This window comes from Trichechus manatus, unplaced genomic scaffold (assembly GCF_000243295.1).
Source record: "Trichechus manatus latirostris isolate Lorelei unplaced genomic scaffold, TriManLat1.0 scaffold00143, whole genome shotgun sequence".
In the NCBI taxonomy this organism is placed as follows: domain Eukaryota; kingdom Metazoa; phylum Chordata; class Mammalia; order Sirenia; family Trichechidae; genus Trichechus; species Trichechus manatus.
In genome coordinates, this window is record NW_004444079.1 from 2,784,892 (window position 1) to 2,809,181 (window position 24,290).

The 24,290-nt window shown below is 36.8% G+C and overlaps 1 protein-coding gene across 8 annotated transcripts in view; it reads left to right on the top strand.

Moving 5' to 3' along the window:
* The window catches only part of DDX6 (DEAD-box helicase 6), a 42,011-nt gene extending 18,883 nt beyond the window's left edge, over positions 1 to 23,128 (top strand). For 4 of the 8 annotated variants that reach the window (XM_023739924.1, XM_023739926.1, XM_023739923.1 and 1 more), the window contains 10 exons: positions 3,916 to 4,045; positions 5,797 to 5,943; positions 7,075 to 7,169; positions 8,338 to 8,460; positions 9,240 to 9,368; positions 9,818 to 9,934; positions 11,281 to 11,344; positions 16,959 to 17,060; positions 17,595 to 17,777; positions 18,779 to 20,630. In XM_023739924.1, the coding sequence (XP_023595692.1) occupies positions 3,916 to 4,045; positions 5,797 to 5,943; positions 7,075 to 7,169; positions 8,338 to 8,460; positions 9,240 to 9,368; positions 9,818 to 9,934; positions 11,281 to 11,344; positions 16,959 to 17,060; positions 17,595 to 17,770 (1,083 nt within the window). In that variant the 3' untranslated portion in view covers positions 17,771 to 17,777; positions 18,779 to 20,630. Of the gene's footprint in view, positions 1 to 3,915; positions 4,046 to 5,796; positions 5,944 to 7,074; positions 7,170 to 8,337; positions 8,461 to 9,239; positions 9,369 to 9,817; positions 9,935 to 11,280; positions 11,345 to 16,958; positions 17,061 to 17,594; positions 17,823 to 18,778 lie in introns of all 8 variants that reach the window. The other 4 variants (XR_002825532.1, XM_004385652.2, XM_023739928.1 and 1 more) reach the window with 4 other exon arrangements.
* The last annotated feature ends 1,162 nt before the right edge of the window (positions 23,129 to 24,290 follow it).

Genomic DNA, 24,290 nt, shown 5'->3' on the forward strand with positions numbered 1-24,290 from the left:
TTCATTTGGGTTACAAAGCTGTCTGAGCCTGACTTGAATTCTCTTGCTTCGTATTATCTAATTTTCTTAGGAAACAGTGGTAGGAGACAGTGTGCATGTGTTGAATTCTCTGACTGCTACTCATAATGGCCACCATATGGGGCAGAATATCAGTTAAACTTAACTTACAGATAGGTGAACAGACTAGCCTACTTTGTTAAAGCCTTAGTTTTGAACAATCTGGTACAGTGGTTAAGTGCTCAGCTGCTAACCAAAAGGTTGGCAGTTCAAATCCACCAGCCGCTCCTTGGAAACCCTATGCAGCAGTTCTGCTCTGACCTGTAGGGTCACTATGAGTTGGAACTGACTCAGTGGCACCTAACAACAACAACTATCAGAGAGGGCAAACAAATAGAAGAATAAATGGCCTTAATCCGAGTCAGTCAGAAGGTAAGAGAAAAATGGGAATTAAGATATCCCCACTTTAATTCTGCCCTGCTTCACTCAGAAGTTTTAGAGAACTTTCCTCACCAAGTCTTTCAGACACCCTCCAGTCCTATGTTTTTGAATGCTATAGAACTGAGTAGCATGCAGGTGAACTCTTAAAAACCACAGAAGAAAATTAACCTATGGGGGTAATGGGAGCCTTCAGAACTACTGAAGATGAATTGAATTTACCCAAAGTAGGTGGAAGGAGGTTAAGACCAAAGGGTTGGAATCAAGATTTTCTTTGAGCTGCTTTAAAGCAGCGTATTTAATGCTGGCTGTTAGGTACAAGACAACAGAATCTTGTCACTGGAGCATTTTCATAGTTCTGGCATTTATGCTACTCTGACCATATGGAAACCCATCTGAGCCCTGTAATTGGGTTTGTAGGTAGAATGAGTGTCATGGTAGCAGATGGTTGTCTTGATGCTTACAACATAGAAGCTTCTGCGATAACTGTTTAAAGTGCTAGAGATATTTCTTTTGGCCATTAGCCTAGGCATAGAAGGAACGAACTATGTTGGTGATTATGAATCTGGTTTCTAATTCATTTTCCTAATTTTCTAGTTTTAGAAATTAAAAATTACACATCATTTTCCTTTGACAGTGAATAATTGCATTTTTTCAACCATTCATTCATGTTTTACTTCTAGGTCAGTAAGGTGAATGGACTGGGGCTTTCCTTAATCTGTTTTGTCAGTGTCAACAGGACACTTGTGATTGAGTAAATAGCATTTTTCAGCTTTAAAAAGGTTAAAGATGTCCCTTATTTTTAAGACTGACTGTTCTGGTTCTTGTGATCTTCATAACAAGTGTTAGTGTGATAATTCTGTTTTTACAGTGACCTGGTGTATTTTGCCAAATGATAAAGCACGTTGAATTTTTATGCATCAAACTGAACCATTCAGTAGTGCTTTTTCACAAACATGATAATACTGATCTACCATCACTAGGGCATATGCTGTAATGTGTATTTTAGTAACGATTACTGAAAGTTGCTGTCTGTTTTGAAGCTGAAAGACAAAAATCTTTCCTCCTTTCATTTTGAATTGTGTGGAGGATTTTGAATGTAAACGAACATTTTGAAAGTATTTCTAGGATTTCTAAAGTAACCTTTACAGATGGACAGTTCTCTCTCAAATTTAGGAATGTAAAAACATATAATTACTGAAAATTATTATATTTGGTCTTTTATTAAATATGTGTTAAATTTCATTTGCATGTCAAGGAATTAGTGCCAAGAACCAGGTTGCAAACAATTTCTGATTTATTTGCTCTTTCCTGAATCTTTTAAACTCTTCGTTGCTTTATATTTGACTACTAGTGTCATGCCTGCACTATGCTCCTTTCAGCCCTAGTCCACAATTTGCCTGCCATAAGCAAGACTAATAGTGTAGAAGGCCCTGAATCTATCTTTCTCTTATTCTGTGATGGGGAATGATAATACCTCTCTGGAAGCAGAAGTGTGCTTGGCTCTTTTATTTAATAGCTATAGTTTCCTTTGCCCTCAATGTGTAGGAATCACAAACTGACAACATAAACTTTTATAAAAACCCTATTTTATTACTTTTAGGAATTTATTTGAAACAGTATATGAACACCTGTTCTAAAACATCTTCATCTAAAAATCATCATTTTAAATGTTTCTCCTTTTAATTTTTAACATGAGAAGGGGAAAGATGGTCTTATAAGAAAAAACAGATTCTTTCCCCCCAAATCTGTGAAGAGTAGTTTCCAGGTGTTTGGTGTAATGGTAGAAGTGGCAGGCAGCTGCTGCCACTGTAGCTTGTACTAAGCTATTGCAATTTTTTTTTTCTTTATGACCAAGGCATAGGTTTCACAATGACTAGTTTGGGTTAGGATCCAGTACTTTACTATAACACCAACAGACCTACCTGATCCTTGAAAGAAGTCTAAATTTGGGACTAATTACTACTCTTATCTAATTTGAGCCAGCTTATAAAACCTGAATCACCTAGAGTCTGATAGTTACTCTTTTTGTCTCTGAAATGTACCTACTTCACTGAGTCATTATATTATATTATACTTCAGAATTAGAAGTGAGGAAGCACTAGCCAGCTGGCCTATGAAGTTAAATTTGGAGTGACAGTGTATTTTTTTGAGTTGATATTTAACCAAAGGATTAGGTAGCAGCCTGGTTATTACATAGACGTAGAGTTATAAAGACTATTTTTTGTTTCATTTTTTTAAGAATTTTTGGAGTGTTAAGACCTTAATTTTTTTCGGATGAAATATCCTCCTAATACTATCTCCTAGTATCCTTTTCAGACTGTGATCTTAGAACTATCATAAAAGGGTGGGGGAAACCTATTACTAAGTGACTTGAGTGTCTTTTGGATGGAGTGGTACTGTCATTTGTCCATTAGAAAATTTTTAACTGGTGAGCATTGCCTGTATGTTCTGCTTCCTCCCTTTGTACCTGTTCACCCTTTTTAATTTATCTCTGTATAAAACCAAAACCAAACCCATTGCTGGTGAGTTGATTTCAACTCATAACAACCCTACAGGACAGAGTAGAACTGCCCCATAGGATTTCCAAGGGGTGGCTGGTGGATTCGAACTGCAGACCTTTTGGTTAACAGCCGAGTTGTTAGCCACTGTGCCACCAGGGCTCCTATGTCTGTATATGTGTATTTAATTTTTAGTAACTGTTAAGAATCCTTTGCTGTTGTCTGGGAAATTTGTCCTCGGGTTAATAAGAAATATTCTATAAAATGCACATGACAAAGTAAGCTGAAATACAAAAATGAGAAGTCACCGTCAGTGATATGACCATGGATTGTGGTTACTGGCATAGAAGTGAGCACATTTCAGTCAAAGAAGGTGGCTGTGAGACATGGACATTAAAAGTTTATGTAATATAATAAATGGCAAATACGACGTCAAGTCAAACTTTTCCAGCCTGTTCCTGTTTTGCACAGGAATTAAGTTGTCCAAGTTTCAATTTTTCACTGTTGGCTTACTAGTCTCAAAATATGATATATATATGTTTTTGTGTATTGTTTATGCCATTTCCCCGGGTTTTTATTGTGAACTGTCCCTTGTCGTCTGTCCCCCCCCCCCATCCCCCAGTATATTCAAGTCCTATTTATGGGTCAGCCAAGGTCCTCCTCTTTCTTTAAGCCCTCCCATATTGTTTATGCTCGGCTTCCATACTCATGCACTCGTGCATGCACACACCCACACGCACTTTTTGTTACACTGGGATACAGTTTAAAATGTATTCCATGAGCCGTTATAGTAAATATTTGTCGATAATGATGGTGATGTTGACTGGTCCTGCTAACTTACTTGGTTCTCATGTAAAATGTAAATGTAGAACACTTCAAAGTAATACTAGAGAGATATCCTTCAGTGTATTTCAGAGAAGAATTTGTTTTTGTACTGTTTTTATTCATAAGCCATTTTGTGTTATCTTGTCTCTTTTAGGAGGAGAGCATTCCCATTGCTTTATCTGGTAGGGATATCTTAGCTAGAGCAAAAAATGGAACAGGCAAGAGCGGTGCCTACCTCATTCCCTTACTTGAACGGCTAGACCTGAAGAAGGACAATATACAAGGTTAGTTGAAGAAAGTCTTGTTTATTTAAACTAAAAATGGCAATTTAAACTTAGAAGTTATATACAAAATACTATCTTCTTTTAGTCAGAGTTTACATAAATCTGGAATTCATAGTCATCCTTTCTTTTTCACAGCTTTTGACCCAGTTGTCTTGTAAAAATGATCCCTACTTTTTATGAAGAGATTTTGTTTTCAGAGTAGTTTAACATGATATGCAGATTCTTTAAAATTATTTTAATGTTTTTGGTAAAAATATACACAGCAAAACATAACACCAGTTCAGCAATTTCTACATGTACAATTCAGTGGAATTGATTACATTGATCGAGTTGTGCAAGCATTCTCACTATCCTTTTCCAAATTATTCCACTACCATTAAAATAAACTCACTGCCCCAAATTATTCCACCACCATTAAAATAAACTCACTGCCCCCTAAGCTTCTCATCTAACCTTTTGAGTTGCTGTTGTCAGTTTAATCCCATCTAAGTAATTCTTTAAAAGAGCACAGTGCTCAAGGCATTCTTTACTAATTAAGCTAAATTGTTATTTGGTTTGAAGATGATTTCAGGGCATTGTTTTCAGCTTAACAAGGTTTAAGGTTTAAAGATTTCCTCAGGACAATATATTCAGGGGGTCATCCAGCCTCAGTGGCTCCAGAAAATCTGAATTCCATGAGAATTTGAAATTCTGTTATATATTTTCCCCCCTTTTTATCAGGATTCTTCTATAGAATCTTTGATCAAAAGGAGAAACAACCTTTTCTGTTTAAAGGCTTGTGGTTTTGGGATTTTAAGAGCTTAGACATTGGGGAAGAAACAGATTTCTAGAGTTGTACCCAGAGTAAACTAATAGCATTAAGTTTTCATCTCTAGAGCCTTTTCTTAAATTTTAACTTTTCTTGATCTATAATTTTTGCTTCTTCCAACTTTGCTTTACCTACTTTCATATGATATAAGTAGAATTTGGGAAGGAGTTTCCTAGTTGGGTGTTTTAAACTGGTGGAATCTCTTACTGTTATGCTAATTTAATTAGGACATCTTAGAAATATTAGGCTAATTTTTTTTTTTTTTTTTTGAGAATATACACAGCAAAAACACACCAATTCAAGTTTCTACATGTACAGTTCGGTGACATTGATTACATTCTTTGGGTTGTGCAACCATTCTCACCCTCCTTTTCTGAGTTGTTCATCCCCCATTAACATAAACTCACTACCCCCCTAGATTTCTTTCTGTTTTTTCAAGGTGCTGTTATCAGTTTGCTCTCATATAGATAGATCTTAAAAGAGCACAATGCTCAAGGTTTGAAGATTATCTCAGGGCAATAGTTTCAGGGCTCCAGAAGAGTCTAATTCCATGAAATTTTGAAATTCTATTCTGTATTTTCCTCCTTTTGATCAAGATTCTCATATATGTTGATCCAAATGTTCAGTAATGGTAGCCAGGCACCATCCAGTTCTTCTGGTCTCATGGCACAGGTTAATAAACTTTAAGCTAATGGTTGCCAGCTTGAAAAACCTATTAAAGATTTATAATTAAAAAGAGTACAGTATTTGATATGGCATTATTGCTGAGGAAATATCTAAAATCTGGAACAGTAAAATGGATTCTTTTTTAAGGGAGTTTATTCATTTGATTTTTTAAAATATCTGTTAGGTGTATTACGATTCATCTTTTTACTATTTCTCAGTTTCTAGATGTTCAAATATGTTGTTTTTTTCCTATTTTCTCTATTCCTTTATATTCCAGCAATGGTGATTGTTCCCACTAGAGAACTTGCTCTACAGGTCAGTCAAATTTGCATCCAGGTCAGCAAACACATGGGAGGGGCCAAAGTGATGGCAACTACAGGAGGAACCAATTTACGGGATGACATAATGAGGCTTGATGACACAGGTAGGAAATTACTGATATAAGGAGCCATAACTCTCGTCATTTCAGTTACAGGTGCTTCCTTTAATAACTTATCAGAAATTATTAAAAATTAACAAGGAACAGAGAAAAACACTGCAGTAGAAAAATGAATAAAGAAAATGAATGCTTATCTAATGGGGGAGGGTACAAATTGATAGTAATACTTGAAAGGATAGTCAACCTTACTAGTAATGAAAGAAATGTAAATAAAAACAATAAATTGGTATTAATTTTGCCTATCTAATTGGTAAGGCTAAAAAATATTAGTACTAATAACATGGGTTTGTGGAGAAGTAGGTTCTCTTTCCACATGGGGGTATAAATTGATATATTCTCTGTGGTGGGCAATTTGGCAGTATATTTCAAAATTATAAACGTGTATTCTGAAGAATGTATTTTAAAGAAATGGGCAAGTGCAAGGTTGTATGTACAAGGTTGTTCACTACAGTGGGGTTTATAGTACTGAAAAATTTGAATGACCTGAACGTACCTGATATACCGCTATACCTTGTGGTATTAGTCTGCATGGGTTTTTACATAACCATTAAAGAGTGAAGTTGATATGTATTAGTTTTCCTGGAGAGACCTCCATGGTATTATATTGAGTGAAAAAAGGAGGTAATGAAACAGCAAGAAAGAGATGACTTGGAAAATTATATGTCTGTATCTGTATAATAGTTACTATTTGATTGCTTGAATTACTTGATATATTCTTGATATTGCACAGTTCTGTGAAATGATTCTCATTTGATCCTTTAACAATTTTCTGAAGACCATTGTTGTAGATTAGAGGCATTACTGTTGTGTCAGAGGCTTGGTATGCCTTCCATTATTCATTGGGGACTGTTCTAAGACAAGGAAGTATGCCCCCTATTTGGAGGAGGTAATTTGGGAAGCTGCCACCCAGTGTAGAGGTAAAAGAAACAAATACTCTCTAGCGAATTTTAGGTGAAGTGGAAATCCATCTTCTAAAACACAGCTTTGTGCCCCTTTGTGTTATTTCTATCTATGCAACAAAGTTTCTGATAAAATAAGTATATGATAAACCTTTTCTGGATTCTTTTTGCCCAAGTTTAAGTTAATGAAAACGTATGTTTTCTATATCTTGTGTAGTGCATGTGGTGATAGCTACCCCTGGGAGAATCCTGGATCTTATCAAGAAAGGAGTAGCAAAGGTTGATCATGTCCAGATGATAGTATTGGATGAGGTAATGTCTCTTCATTTGGAAAGATTTTATTCTGTACTTTGCTTATGACTGCCAGTGAATGAAACAAAAGCTGTTTGTGTTTATGACCTTCTAATAAACACACAACTCTTGTCACTTCTAACCAATCTACTTACGAAACATGTCTTGCCCTTCAAAGGCAATAGATGACAGGCATTCATAGGAGTTCAGCCTTGTCTATTTTTCTTAGGGATGCAACTAATCTAGGTTTTATTTTTATTTCTCAAGAAAAGGAGTTACTGAATAAGCCAAATGCTTTATATGTCTCTCTCCATTTAGTGATACATCTCAGGAAGCATGCGATATCTCTAATACCCCTCTCCCCCCAGTTAGCATATATTAGTTTGTATTGTTTAGTTTTGGGTCTCTGTTAAATGTATTACCTCACCAGGTTGTAAGTGCCTTTAAATATCTTACTCAACTCTATCCCCAGGTTCTAGCAGATTTTTATACATATCGGTGTTAATATTTTGAAATAAAGTTACTTACCCATTTGGTCTGTGTTTTAGATAACTAGTTTGAGGTTCATCATGGTCTAATTCATGTTAGATTTTATCTTTTGAGTAATAAGAACTAACATCTCTTAATCACTTTGTGCTGGCACTTTTAAGTGCTTTATATGTTTTTTCACTTAATTTTCATAACAGTCATATGAGGTGTAGGTACTGTTAACTTCTGTAAATATCCCAGTTATACAGTTGTGGAAACTGAAGTACAAAGAGGTTAAGTAACCTTGCAACAAAGCTAATAAGTGAGAGAGACAAGATTTTAACTCAGGTGGTTTAACTCTAGAGCTTGCACTTTAAACAAATATGCCAAATTGCCTCTTTAATGGAAATCACATTAAGTGATTCAAGTTCTGTTATGGGAGCAAGGGTTATACCTGTTTAAAGAGCCCCCCACCCCGCCCCCCAAGAAATTGGAGATTATAGACTTTTCCCCCATCTAATTTTCAGTTTGCAAACCACTGGGAATTTGTCTTTGTGTCATTGGACACTCTACAGTGTTGTGGAGAACTTACTGCTCACAACCAGGAGCATTCCATGGATGCTTTTGTTGAATGATGCCTTATTCTCTAACCGTACACTAACCAAAGACCCTTAGACATATATTTCATAGTTTTTAAAGTTGTCTTCTCTTTCTGCTGTAGGCGGATAAGTTGCTGTCACAGGATTTTGTACAGATAATGGAGGACATTATTCTCACGCTACCTAAAAACAGGCAGATTTTACTATATTCCGCTACTTTCCCTCTTAGTGTACAGAAGTTCATGGTGAGTATAAATCTGTACTTGGAATCAGTGCGATTCTCTTTCCTATGATACTGATATTCCTGTGATACTGATAATAAACTGGTAGTTGCTGACTTCCCAACAGGGTTCCATTCCAATGACTCCATTGTAAGTCAGTTCTGAGTCAGATACCTCTTTTTTTTTTTTTTTTAGTTTTCATTATTATTGCCTTTTATTATCAGTGTCTTTATAAATCCAATCATTGTCTTTGGGGGTTGGGAGCATTACATATAAACTTATTAACAGTGTGTGTAGTACATACTACTAACGATAAGATGTACCACAAAAAAAAAAAAACCCTGTACAGTTATAAGTGTGATTCATCGTAACTGGAATATGCATTAAGTCAAGGACTACCTGTATACTTTATACTGATTATTTCAAGTTTGGACTTTTTCTTCAGCTGATAAATTAAAATTTTTGTGAATAAATCAAGTAATTTTTTAAAAAAGCTTTAACAATACTTTGACTAAATTCTTCATTGTTCGCTAGCTTTTCTTGTCAGGCTGACATAGCCATTGATACCAGATAAATTGATTATGGCATAAATCCTGTGTACAAAGTACAACATATTTTTGCTACATACCTGAATCTGAGATCTCCCATCTTATGCTAATTTATTTCTTCCATGACTTATATATACTTGCTTTGAAGATTAATGCATTCTTCATAGCAAGCATTAACCAGACAAAAACATATATATTTTGAATTTAAGAGATACACTCTGTTTTCATTTAAGTATAAGACTCCTCTTTTTTCAGAATTCCCATTTGCAAAAACCCTATGAGATTAACCTGATGGAGGAACTAACTCTGAAGGGAGTAACCCAGTACTACGCATATGTAACTGAGCGCCAAAAAGTACACTGCCTCAACACACTTTTTTCCAGGGTAAGTAATAGGCTTCACAGCTGCTGAATATTATCCATCTCTTAATCCCAGTAAAACAGACATTTGTATCAATTTTCCCACCATCTTCACTGTAAAAAAGTCAGCTTTTTGTAAAAGGCCGTTTCAGTTGTTCATCTGAAGTTGATAGGGTATGATTGACAAGTCACAGGCACTTCTAATTAGATTCTGAAATAATTTGACCTTTATCATTTTACTAGTGTTGGCAGTTATGTGACCTTTATGAAATGTGATGAAACTTATAAATTATTATCTGCAAATGATAAGTAAAAGAAAAACATTCACAACTTTTCGCATCTCTCTTGTATCATGAAATTGTAAGTTTTAGACCATGTTTTTAAAGTTTGTTTGCTAGTCAGTATTTTCAAGATTTGGCCAACTAAATGAAGGTTTTTGTTTTTCTTTCACATGCCTGTTTTTCTTGTGTTCAGCTTCAGATAAACCAGTCGATCATTTTCTGCAACTCCTCTCAGCGAGTTGAATTGCTAGCCAAGAAGATTTCCCAACTGGGTTATTCTTGCTTCTATATCCATGCTAAAATGAGGCAGGTGAGTGTGAAAGTAGAACTTGTACAGATTTTAAAAAAAAACTTTCTGGTTATTTCTTGGGTTCTGTTTCATTTTAGTGCTTCTCCAAATGCCCTGAATTTAAGAATTAACTATTCCTTAATAGCCAAAGGACCCTTCATTTTAACCTTACTGAGGTTCAGTGTTCTAATCTGTAAAATAGAGATAATAATATATGCTCATAACTCAAATGGTTGTCAGGAACATTGAGGTAATATAAATGAATTCTTTCGTACACTATCAAGCATGATATAAATGCCGGATTTTGGTCTTCCCTTCCAGAGGATCTCTAGATTTACACTGTTTAATATGATAGCCACTAGCCATATGTGACAACAGATTCGGTTCCTCAGTCATACTAAGCCACATTGCAAGTGCTCAGTCACACATACGGCTAGTGGCTCCTGTATTGAAAAGTGCAGATACAGAACAATTTTCCATCGTCGCAGAAAGTTCTATAGAAAAAAATTCAAAAGTAACAAGATAACATTTTTTGTTGAGCTAACTACAACATTGTGAAATTTCAGTTAGAAAGCGATGTCTGTAGACTAAGATTAAAAACTTGAAAATTAATCAGTTGTCATTTGGTTTTGAAAGAAGCTTAATAGAGCAGATACTCCTGTATAGGAGCCTAGTATTAGAAATTTTCACAGAAAATAAATGTATTAAGCTCAAGAAAGTACTACAGAATGGAAGAAAGTTGCTTTCAAACAAAAGATCACTTTGCCAGATCTTAGATTTATCGCCTCAGGCAAGAGTCCTAGAGTAAGTGTGTATATCTTTTTGCTTTTTAATTGGAAAGTTGTTTCTTTAGCTTTTTTATGTAATATCTAAAAAGGTTATTGGTAAATGTTTTAGTCAAGCCAAACATTCCTGTTTGAAACTAAGATGTAGACAAAACCTGTTGCTGTTGAGTTGATTCCGACTCCTAGCGACCCTGTAGGGTTTCCAAGGAGCGCCTGGTGGATTTGAACTGCCGAGCAGCTGAACACTTAACCACTGTGCCACCAGAGTAGGTATACCTACACATGGTGAAAACTGCTGTTTAAAATTCACACCAGCAAATAAACATCTTTAAGAGTTAAGATAAGTAAGTGCTGTGTACAGGAACGTATAAATATATATTAATTGCTATTAATTTCCATGGGAAACTAATTTTATGGTTAATTATTTTCACCTTTCGTTTTTCATTTATGTGTCTGAGATTGACTCATTTGTGTAAAAACAATTTTTGAGTATAAAGAACTGATTGGATAGGAGAAACAATGGAAAATTTTAAGCAGTGTTTTTCAGTTTTAATCAAATTGAATGCATCTGATTTTTCCTAGGAACATCGAAATCGTGTATTTCATGATTTCCGAAATGGCTTATGCCGAAATCTTGTTTGCACTGGTAAGTATTTTGTGTTTCCTTTACCCATTTTTTTCCTCCCTAGCTCTCTACTTTGCTTTCTTGGTCCCTATCACACAGTGCAGCTTATGGCATAGTCCAGCCCATTCTACCACTATTGCCATAATTTCTGAAGTTGAGAATGAATTCTGGTTAATTCTTATAATTAGTTCCGTATCAGAAGCTGTAGAAGACCTGTTCTGGTACTCAAACCTCATCTCTGCCTTTATAAAACCAGTTTTGAGTGCTGGAGGTCCTAGCCAGAGCAGTTAGGCTAGAAAAAGAAATAAAGGGCATCCAAATTGGTAAGGAAGAAATCAGAGTATCTCTATTTGCAGATGATATGATCTTATACACAGAAAACTAGAAAGAATTCACAAGAAAACTACTGGAACTATTAGAAGACTTCAGCTAAGTATCAGGATACAGGATAAACTTAGAAAAATCAGTTGGTTTCCTCTATACCAACAAAGAGAACTTCGAAGAGGAAGTCACCAAATCAATACCATTTACAATAGCCCACAAGAGATAAAATACTTAGGAATAAATCTAACCAGAGATGTAAAAGACCTATACAAAGAAAACTACAAGACACTACTGCAGGAAACCAAAAAGGACCTACATAAGTGGAAAAACATACCTTGCTCATGGGTAGGAGGACTCAACATTGTGAAAATGTCTGTTCTACCCAAAGTGATCTACAGATACAGTGCAATCCCAATCCAGATTCCAGTGGCATTTTTTAATGAGCTAGAGAAACAAATCAACTTCATATGGAAAGGGAAGAGGCCCAGATAAGTAAAGCAGTACTGAAGAACAACAACAAAGTGGGAAGCCTCACACTACCTGATTTTAGAACCTATTGTACTGCCACAGTAGTCAGAACATCCTGGTACAGGTACAACAACAGATACCTAGACCAATGGAACAGAATCGAGAATCCAGACGTAAATTCATCCACCTGTGAGCAGCTGATATTTGACAAAGGCCCAAAGTCCGTTAAATGGGGAAAAGACAGTCTCTTTAACAAATGGTGCTGACATAACTGGATATCCATCTGTAAAAAAATTGAAACAACTCGTACCTCACACCATGCACAAAAACTAACTCAGAATGAATCAAAGGCCTAAATACAAAATCTAAAACAAGATAATGGAAGGCAAAATGGGGACAACTTTAGGAGCCCTAACACATGGCATAAACAGAATACAAACCATAAGTAACAATGCACAGACACCAAAAGAGAAACTAAATAACTGGGAGCTCCTAAAAATCAAACACTTATTCTCTTCAAAAGACAACCACTGGGAAAAAAATTTTGGCTACGACAAATCTGACAAGCGTCTAATCTCTGAAATCTATAAGATAACTGCAAAACCTCAACAACCAAAAGACAAATGACCCAATTAAAAAATGGGCAAAGGATATGAACAGGCACTTCACCAAAGAAGACATTCAGGCAGCTACTAGATACATGAGGAAATGCTCACAATCATTAGCTATTAGAGAAATGTAAATCAAAACTACAATGAGATACCATCTCACCCCAACAAGGCTAGCATTAATCCAAAAAACAGAAAATAATAAATGTTGGAGAGGTTGCGGAGAGACTGGAACACTTACATACTGTTGGTGGGAATGTAGAATGGTACAGCCACTCTGGAAATCGATTTGGTGCTTCCTTAAAAAGCTAGAAATAGAAGTACCATACGATCCAGCAATCCCCACTCCTTGGAATATATCCTAGAGAAATAAGAAATCACGTGAGTAGATATATGCACATCCATGTTCATTGCGGCACTGTTCACAATAGCAAAAAGATGGAAACAACGTAGGTGCCTATTGACGGACAAATGGATAAACAAATTATGGTATATTCACACAATGGAATACTACACAATGAAGAATAGCGATGAATCTGTGAAACATCTAACATGGATGAGTCTGGAAGTTGTCATGCTGAGTGAAATCAGTCAGTTGCAAAAGGACAAATATTGTATAAGACTGCTATTGTAAGAACTCAAGAAAAGGTTTAAACACAGAAGAAAACATTCTTTGATGGTTAAGAGGGAGGGAGGAGGGTATTCACTGGCTAGATAGTAGATAAGAATTACTTAGGTGAAGGGAAGGATGGCACACACTACAGGGGAAGTCAGCACAACTGGACTAAACCAAAAGCTAAGTTTCCTGAATACAACCAAACACTTCAAGGGACAGAGTAGTAGGGATGGAGGTTTGGGGACCATGGTTTCAGGGGACATCTAGGTTAACTGGCATAACAAAGTTTATTAAGAAAATGTTCTGCATCCTATTTTGGTGAGTGGTGTCTGGGGTCTTAAAGGCTAGTGAGCAGCCATCTAAGATGCATCGATTGATCCCAACCCACCTGGAGTAAAGGAGAATGAAGAACACCAAAGACACAAGGAAGGGCCACATAAACCAGAAACTGCCTCAGCCTGAAACCAGAAGAACTAGGTGGTGCCCGGCTACCATCAGTGACCGCCCTGACGGAGCCCAACAGAGAGTCCCTGATGGAGCAGGAGAAAAGTGGGGTACAGAACTCAAATTCTAGTAAAAAGACCAGATTTAATGATTTGACTGAGACTGGAGGGACCCCAGAGGACATGGCCCCTGGACTCTCTTAGCCCAAAACTGAAACCATTCCAGAAGCCAGCTCTTCAGACAAAGATTAGACTGGACTATAAGACATAAAATGATACTCGTGAAGAGAGTGCGTCTTAGCTCAAGTAGATACATGAGACTAAATGGGCAGCTTTTGCCCAGAGGCGAGATGAGACGGCAGAAAGGGACAGGAGCTGGTTGAATGCACACAGGAAATCTGGGGTGGAAAGGAAGAGTGTGCTGTCACATTATAGGGAGAGTAACTAGGGTCACATAGCGATGTGCATATAAATTTTTGTGTGAGAAACTAACTTGAACTGTAAACTTTCACTTAAAGCATAATTTAAAAAAAAAAGTTTTCAGATTTTTATACTTTCTGAATAGTTCTAGCGTGTAAGAATGAGCCAACAAAAAATGAGTAGTATTAAGGAACTGCTTATGTTTTGAAAATTGTTTATTGTAGCCTTTGAATTTTTTTCCCAGAAGCAGATGGGTCTGTAATTTTGGTTCATTTTACTACATGCAGAAAGACAAACTGGGGAGGTGGAGAGGCAGGTGGACACTCAGATCAGACAGACCTCATGAATTCAGTACCCTCCTATCTCTGTCACCAGTAAAACCAGTTGCTGTCAAGTCGATCATGGCAACCCCATGTGTGTCAGAGTAGAACTGTGTTCCATAGGGTTTTCAGTGGCCGAGCTTTTGAAAGCAGATCAACAGGCCTTTTTTTTGAGACACCTCTGGGTGAAATTGAATCTCCAACTTTTTGGTTAGCAGCCGAGCACACTAACCATTTGCACCACCCAGAGACTCCCTAACCTCTACATTGGGGATGTAATGTTAGTTATTAATAATCTAGGCTTCTGAGTAAAGAGAAAAACATAATTTTTTAAAAATTAATTTGTGATATGTATACAAATATACTGTTCTTAAGTATATTGTTGATAAATTTTTGCGTATACCATCACTTAGATCAAGATTTAAAATATTTCACCACCTGAATTTTTTAAAGAGGCTTCTGTAGAAATAAACTCCATATTTTTTCTAGCAGAATATTAATTCGCTAATTTACAAGAATCACCCAAGAAAAAGGCTGTAAAGTATCTTGCATAATACTTCTACTAGTTTGTCTTACATCTTAAAGAGCAGTTAATATAACTGCGTTAGCATATTTATGTTTATCAACAGACCTGACTTTTAAGCATATTGAAATACTCAAAATACTAAATGTCTGTGATTTAGTGGGAAGGATATTAGATTCCTAGAGTTTTAAGCATAGGGTCCAAGTCATAACTTTTTTTTTTTAAAGTAATTTTATTTATTTTGTTTTTGTTGAAAATATACACAACAAAACAAAAACCAATTCAGCAGTTTCTACACATACCATTTAGTGACATTGATTATATCCTTCAAGTTGTATAACCATTGTCACCCTCCTTTTCTGAGTTGTTCCTCCCCTATTAACAGAAATTCACTGTCCTCTAAGGTCTGAGTCCTAACATTTTTTGACCTCTAATCATATGACCCTGGGCAAGTAGTGTTCTCTTTTTTTTAGCTCATTTCTTACAGCTCATTCAGGTAGATGAATGATCAGGTGCCTGCCAACATTTTTGTAAAGGACCAGATAGTAAATAGTTTAGATTTTGTGCACCGTACAGTCTCTGTTGCAGGTGTCCCGCTCTGCCAGTTGTAGTTCATAAGCAGCCTTGGATAATGGCTGGGCATGGCTGTATTGCAGTAAAACTTTATTTGCAGTAACAGGTGTTGGGCTGGATCCAACAAAGGGAGTAAAGTAACTTGTATATGAGAGGTATGAATAGTATCTTAAGTATTCAGAGGAGTGGCTGAGGTGATCTGAGAAGAGATGGGATTTTAACTTGGCTTAAAAGCTAGATGAGTTTCATATGGAGTCCCTGGGTGGTGCCAAGGATGCTAACTGAAAAGTTGGAGGTTCAAGTCTACCCAGAAGTGCCTCAGAAGAAAGGCCTAGTGATCTAATTCCAAAAGATCAGCCGTTGAAAACTCTTGGAGCACAGTTCTACTCTGACACACATGCAGTCATCATAAGTTGGAATCAGCTTGACAGCAGTGAGTTGTTTTTTAAGTTTCATACATATGGAAGAAGGCATTTTAAGTTAGGGGACCAGAATAAAAAATGGTCCAGAGAGAGATCTGTTTAAGGAAGGACGAGTAGACAAGTTTTGTGGAAGTGGAAGGTTTGAGGAGATGTGTTAGGTAACTTAGGACCAAATTATAGAGTGGAGGACCTTGAATGTCAGATTTTATCTGGAGGTAATTTAAAATAATGTTACAAATTCAGAGTAGTGTTTGAGAAGTATTAGTGCGACCATGATGCATTATCTTGGAGTGAGGAGGTGTTAAAAGCAAGGAAACTTAGTTATTAGCCTGTTATAGTTGTTTTTACTTGGTAGTTTTAAGAGCCTAAACTAGCACAGTATTTGTGGGAATAGAGTAGAAGAGAGAGGATGACCATGCATCTCAGCTCACCTCACACCTGTTATAAGTCCTTCTGCAGAATGGAATGAATAATTTCTAAATAAAGCATTCATACTGCTGGTGAATTATCTCTTCTTTTTGAGATATTCTAGGTTTATACAACAAACTTTTTTTTTAATAATCATTTTAATCTTGGATTAAATACTAGAAAATAGACTAAAGAAAACTACTCGTTACTTCTGAGACTCATTTATGAGTTCGTTATAATTTACCAGTCATCGTGATCTCTTCTGTATTTGCACAATTACCCTATACCATTTTTAAAAACTTGTTTACAGGACTGGGAAAGGGTATCTTATGAGCAGAAAGTTAATTTGTGATAATGTGCATGAAAGTTAATGCCAGTAGTTTGCAAATGCATTGAATAACTGAATGAGATGAATAAACTTAGGTTACACAAGAAATGTGTTAAGAGTATTATGATACTAAGAGGCATGTTTTTGAAAGATACAATGGAAAGTATCTTTTTTTTTTTTAGATCTGTTTACCCGAGGTATTGATATACAAGCTGTGAATGTGGTGATAAACTTTGACTTCCCAAAGCTGGCAGAGACCTATCTCCATCGAATTGGAAGATCAGGTGAGGATAAGGAAGGAGATGTTCTTCATGGAAGCTGTTTTTGAGAAGTATAATAACTAAATTTTGTTCCTTTGTGAAGTAGAGTGTGGTAGCAATGAGAAGAGTGAATTGGAACTAGTTCAGTTGTTTGGTACTGAAGATAAATTAATTCCTAATTCTTCTAGAACATTTAAGAAAAAATAACTTTATCAGGTTCTTAATTTGAGATAAAACTAACATATGAGAACCTAACTTTATTAATTAAGTGCTGCAGTCTGTAACTCTACTGCTTAGGGTCTATTTTGGCAACTTTGATGCAAATGAGCATCCAGTTTGTCATTTGAAAAAGGTGATGTAGAAGTACTACTTTGGTCTGTGAAACTGAAGTTTTAGGGTAATGTGTGTGGAAGGAGACTATAGAAGTGATTTCATGTACTTAGAATAGCACTGAACGGAAATATTGATCTTGTATAGTTCTGCTAATTATAGACTTGCACATTCATTTTCATATTTAACTTCTTTTTTTTTCTAATCAATTATCTTTATTTTGGTTAGGTCGCTTTGGTCACCTTGGCTTAGCCATCAACTTGATCACATATGATGATCGCTTCAACCTGAAAAGTATTGAGGAGCAGCTGGGAACAGAAATTAAACCTATCCCAAGCAACATTGACAAGAGCCTGTACGTGGCAGAATACCACAGCGAGCCTGTAGAAGATGAGAAACCTTAACAAGCATGTGCGTACCTGACAATATCCAAGTGAGCAGAATGTTTAAAAAAAGGCAAGATAATAAGATCCACTCTTTCATGGAGGAAATTTGGTGTTCCACCATGTAATAGCACTATAGGGTAAAACACCTTTTGGCAAAAATGACAGTAAATAGAGATAGCTCTTAAGTGAGGTTTAGTCTCCTTAGAAAATCTATAAATGCTGTTCTTGAATGCATTCTCCCTGAGTAATGTGAGCATTACTTAAGATAAACTCCCAAAATAATGAAAGCAAAATAAGAATCTTTTTCAGCGAGTTTCAATGTGAAAATACGTTCTGCTCTTCCATTTTCCTTTATTACTCAAATTTTTATCGTTCATTCTTAGTTTCTAATGGGTACACTAATAAGCAGGTAAAGTTAGCTGTATTACCTTATTACCAACTATATAGTCAGGTTATGAGGATAACTTACTGTCTTTTTAAAATGCCGACTCTGCTTTCCTGCACAGCCGTCTCATTTCATCTTTCAGTACTTGGTGACTATTAGGCTCTGGTGAAATGGTTAAAACAAAGCTCAGCAGGAAAGAATGTAGGCTATTTCAGAGGTTTTTCTAAGGAAAATCTGATTTAATTTGCAAGGTGATAGTTTCCAAATTAGCGATGAACATTTTACCAATTATTGTTGCTCAAAAACTTATTTTAAATTATTGTCTTCATTTCAACTTTTTTCTGTAATTTAAGTGCAAAACATAAAACCCTCAAACATAAAAACTAGCTAGTTTAGAAATTTGATATAATTGTTATTGATGAGTGCTGCGAATCAGTAGAACTTTCGGGCTTTTATTCCATCTCTGGGATGCTTGGCAAAACTCCTTAATATCTTAATTGTTGGATTCTGCAGTAGGCAAAGGCTTAGTAGAAACTACTGGCAAGAACATTTTTTGTGGACTTGAGAGGTTGTGAAAACCTATGTATTCTAGTTTGTATTGCTTTCACAAGTGTTAATTTTAGGTTTCTTCCCTCCTTTAGGCTTTGAAAACTACAGAAGGCCCGCTTGGATCTGTGACACGTTGTTTTGGGGGGAATGCTCTTCTCTTTGTGGGTTTTTCATCTTATTTTAGAACTATGAAGACTAAAAAAGAGCTCTGACTTTTTTTTTATTTTTTTATTTTTTTGTCTTTTTTTAACTGGTGAAGAGAGAAAAGCTGAAAAGAAGGAATATACCTTTTTTGTTCCACTTGTTTGCACTGTGTGCTGACTGAACATTAGTTGCACTAACTGCTGGTTTAAAAAAATTTTTTCTGGGGGAGGGGGACAAGGAAGGAGGAGAAAGAAGAGAAGGGGAGAAACCCTGAAAAGAGAAGAATCTTGATGAACACACAAGCTTGTCTACAGTTTCAAAATTCTCCAACAGCTGACTTCCAAGTGCATTTCAACTTCTCCCTGATTACTCATCCGTTTTTTAAGCCTGAAGAGCTTATTACTTATTTGTGCGAAGTGCCTTATGCTATGAGACCATTCAGAGTATCATCTTTCAGACACAGCCCAAGGAATCAACAATAGTAATTCTTTCTTTCCTTTTTTCTTTTTAATTTTTGTCTTTTCATTTTGGTTTCAAGTTGAAGTCTCTCTCTTCCCTTTCTACATGAGTACTGAAGCCCAGGGCTGGAAGATGAAACATACTAGTAATGTTGAACACCTTTTCTTTTTCTTTACGTGGAGGAGTTGATATGCAGCTGCAGATCATCCGCACTGTAAATACATGTATTTAAAAAAAAAAAATCCCAAGTAAAAATTTCTTCTGGGCTGCGTAGATACAACATTATCGCTCCCAAAGGAAAGAGCAGTCTATCATTGCAGGAGCCATATGACAAGCCTTTGTGCTCTATAGCAGAACACTAAAGACTGGTTTACATACGCCTCCATTAGCAGTTATGGCACTTGATGTGTAGACATGTCAGAGCGTTGACCCTCTTTCCTCTGTGGCAAAGCGTGTCCCATAGAAAAAATTGAGTGTGTATACTTGTATAAACTTTGTAAATAAGTTTTTTTTCTGGGTTCATATATATATATATACATATATTTTTTTTTTTTTCTTGGATGAAGGTTGCTGGGATTAAGGGGATTAGAGTGATTATGGGAGCAGCTAAAGATGAGAGGGGCTCAGTTTTCCGCAACACTAAATTCTAAAAGTACTTTGGCCTTTTGCTGTAGAGAGCAGACCTCTACGGGGATTTTGTATTGGAAAAGGGACCCAGAAGTCTGGGATTCAATGTTTGCTGCCACACTGTTTCATCTAGTACCTTCGGAGGAGGCCTACCAGAGAGAGCAAGGGAGCTTCAAAAATCTATAATTCAAGATGTTATTTTGAGAAGCTGATTTTGCTCCTTCCCTTTTTTTAAAATTTGAAAAACTTCTCAAGCTCTGCAAAAGGGGGCAAAGTTAACCTTCCTTGCAATGTGGGGATTCTGTTGGGTGACACGTATATGTATAAAGCATGGATTTGCATTTCAGAATATTAGCCAGTACCAGCTGTGGTAACATCAGCAGTTCTGGAGCTAACTCTCTGTGGATCATTTCCTGTAGTGTGTAAATGTGTTGCCCTCTGCCGACCTTGATACGTCAACTCTTGCGGGAATGGGCAACCTGAGAGCTGTTAACTTGAACGCTACAGAAAGCTGCTTGCCATCCTCCTTGTGACAAGACGTTGCCTGTCATTTCGCATTGTAAATTGCTGGCAAATGCTTTACAGTCAATAGTGTTGCTTTAAATTGTGCCCCTCCCAACATGCTTGATGTTTGGCCTGATCTCCAGGCAAAAGGAGTGAGATGAATCAACCAGTGAACTTTTTTTTTTTTAAATGTTTTTAATTTCCTTTTAACCCAGTGTACTAGGTCAATCAGGAGGCATCTAGAAGAAAAAAAGGAAAAAACAAACTTAAAATTTTTTTTTATTTTCATATTCCATTGTTTTTCAAAACCTTAAAATACTACATGGTAAGTCCTGCATATGCTTTCATGCTTAATTCATCTGGATAAAGACATAAATTATTTGAAGTTGCTTTTTCACTCTGCCTAGTTCTAAGTGAAACTATTTGTGACTCATCCAGAATTCCTTAAGGATCAAAATCCTGCAGATGCCTCCTGATTAGACATAGCCCTAATTCTTTACCAACTGTAGCAAGAGCTGCACAGTACAAACTCAAAAAAGAGCAAGTTGATTTATTTGGAATCCAAGCCCCGTATGTGCTATCCAGTCAATGTTGGTTACCAAATGCAAACCCTAATTAAGGAAGTAACTTTTTTCCAAGAAGGGGTGGGGGGAGGGAATTTAAAAGGCATCAGGTTTTGACCAAAAAGTCTTGCCGTTGTACTGATGCAGCTCTTTTCCCTTCATCTCTGGGGAGATAAGAGGGATCTTTCATTATAAAAGAAAAACAAGATATGTAATTTTGTATCTCGCTGGAGAGTGTGTGGGTGACTAAACAGCACAGTCTCCTTTGTCAGCCTTGGACTGTGCTCTGCCTGGTGCCACATGCCTGTGGGTCCCTCTTAAAGCACAGACTTAAAATGGAAGGTATTACTGAAGTAAAGCCTCTGATGAGGAGTGGCACTTAAACTATCTGGGGCACCACTATTGGACAGACACAGTCTTAATAGAGGCAGCTGTCCAGTTCTGGTGCTTGACCCTTGAATAGGAATTGTTAAATGGAAAGATGCTCTAAGGACTAGGTCAAAGCCTGGTCTTTTTTTGTTTTGTTTTTTTAAATCCCACCCTCACAATGAGGAGCATTGTTACTATTGCAAATTGTTTTCTGGGTTTTTCCCCAATATTGGATTTTTTAAAAGCAATGCTAATATTTTTCCAGTGGTTTATTTGGATGAGAACCAGCCCCTATTTTTAATATTTAAACTACGTCCAACTCTTGCTTTGGCCAGTGGTTATTTCGTTGTGTAATGGGTTATGAACTGTTACACACTTATCACCTCTTGGCTTATGTTTTGCCTTTCCCCAGAAGTTCCAATGGGGAAGGAAGGTTTCTTGCCTTTACCTTAAGAATGGAATAAATTGATTCTAAGATGATCTTTTATGGAAAGAAGTAAGGGAGAGGAAACCTAAATGTGTCTAAATTATTTTCAAGTAAGTTCCAGCAGCATCATATGGGTTGGCCCCAAAATTTTTTTTTTTTTTCCTGCGGGGGTTGGGGGTGGGTTGGTTATCAACACTTGTTTTCAGAATGAGATGGGAGCATCTTTCCTTTGCCATGTGCTTTGTGTGTGATACCATCGTGCTTGGGTTAAAACCAGACAACACAAAGCTTTGAGTAAATTCGTTGGAATCAAAACATCTCATTCTGATCACTTGGTTTTTTTTTTTTTTTCTTTTTTTTTTTAAGTAGGGGTGGGAGGGGGAGGGTACTGTGCCCCAAAAGGGAGGGTGTCTGCAGTAAGGATTTAGAAACACTTTGGAAGCTCATAACCTCATCAGAAACTGCCTTTAGCCACACTCTTGACCTTACAGATGAGTAGCAAAAAGATGAAATAAGTTCTCCTTTGGAATTAAGCCCTGTTATTTTAATTTGCTACTTTTTCCAATATTACATCTTAAAAGTTGTTACGGAATCATTTTCTGGCAAAATGCCTTTGTCAAGCAAAACTATTGGCCTCATGGGACCTGAAGTAAACAGCTTTTTGGTAAATGTAAATGGACTTTGGTGAGCTCGGAGTTCTACTTTATCCTTAAAGGTATTTTTTTTTAAACTCCCAAAGAAAATCCACTCTCCTTTCTGATCTAAAAACTCATCTTCAGGGTAAAGAGTAAGTGTCCAAAGGGTATAGCAGTTCATGAGGTCAGAGGGAGCTAGCCTGGCACCTGGACTCTGCCCCTCCACAGCTGACAGATTCCAACAGAAGTGTATTTAAATTCTCCAGTAGACAATGCTGGGCAGGGCAAGGGAGGGGGTAGGGTTGGGTTATTAAGATACAGGTTACTTGTATCTTGACCAGTGGTGGTTGGGGAGGGGTTCCTGGAGAAAACAAAGTCACTGTTCCCTTTACTGAAACAAAACAAGCTTGAAAAAAATTATTTTTTTGTTCAGTGAAAATGGGAGAGAATTCCAATGTCCCTAGCCACAAGGGACCAGTTCCACTGAGAAGTGAGCAGTGGGAACTCAAAAATTTGAAAACATTTGGGGAAGGGGGAAATTGGCTTTATGTTAATTGGCAGATGTTCCAGTGGGGTTCTGTTTTTTGTTGGGATGTGTTGTATGTACACGTATATGGACCAGAGTCTTCACTGAGTATACGGTTCAGAAAAGATGGTTGGTAAAATCTCGATTTTTGTTAATTTATCTCAATAAAAGCCCACTGGAACTCCAAATATGTGTGTGGTATGTCTCTAGCAGCAAGCTGTGCTGTTCAGGAATCCCTGCATTTTATTAAAGTAACTCACATTTAAAGCAGTGAAGCAGTTAGACATTCTCAGTACTACTTTGAGCCCAGTTGAATAAATTCTGAGATGCCTTCATCCCACCTAGACTTTGTCCTGCCATGCACATTTCACCTTAAGTCAGTTTTAATAGCCTAAATAGGGAACTAAGATAATTTGCTGGAAAGGAGAGAATTGGTCCACAATATATCCGGAAGGGATTATCAGAGGTCACCACCTTCCGTAAGAGTTGTTCTCAGGTGTTCTTTCAGAAAGCTGAACACGTGCACAAAACTACTTAGGAGTAAAACTGACAACGTGAACAGAATTTGGAATGTGAACAGAATTTGAATGGTAATGAAAGAAATCAGAGTCAAACGCTTAAGAAAGCTGAACACACCACCCTCGCTCCCCTCTAAAGGAAATTTAAATATGCAAGATCTACATGCTGAGCCATCACTTGTCAGTTTGTCGCACTGCAGTGGCTTGCATACAGATGTAATAATGCCGGAAGTGCTTACTTGTCTGTACCAAGAAATCTGAAAGCACCTGGCCAACCAACTGGAAGAGGTCCATACTTGTGCCTGTTCCAAAGATGATCCAACAGAATGCAGAGATTACTGAATAATACCATTAATATCACACCGGTGAAATTTTGCTGAAGATCATTCAAAAGCAATCGCAGCAGTACATTGATAGTGAACTGCCAGAAATTTCAAGCCAGATTCAGAAAAGAACATGGAGTGAGGGATATCATTGCTGATGTTGGAGCTTTGCTGAAAGCAGAGAATACTATAAAGATGTTTACATGTGTTTTTTATTGACTGCAAAGGCATTCGACTGTGGATCATAAATTATAGATAACATTGCGAAGAATGGGAATTCCAGAAAATTGTGTTCGTGAGGAACCTGTACATAGACCGAGAGGCAGTCCTTTGAACAGAACAAGGGGATACTGGGTGGATTAAAATCAGGAAACTTGTGCATCAGGGTTGTAGCCTTTCACCATACTTATTCAGTCTATAGCTGAGCAAGTAATCCAAGAAGCTGGGCTATGTGAAGAAGAATGCGGCATCAGGACTGGAGGAAGGCTAACAACCTGCGATATGCAGAT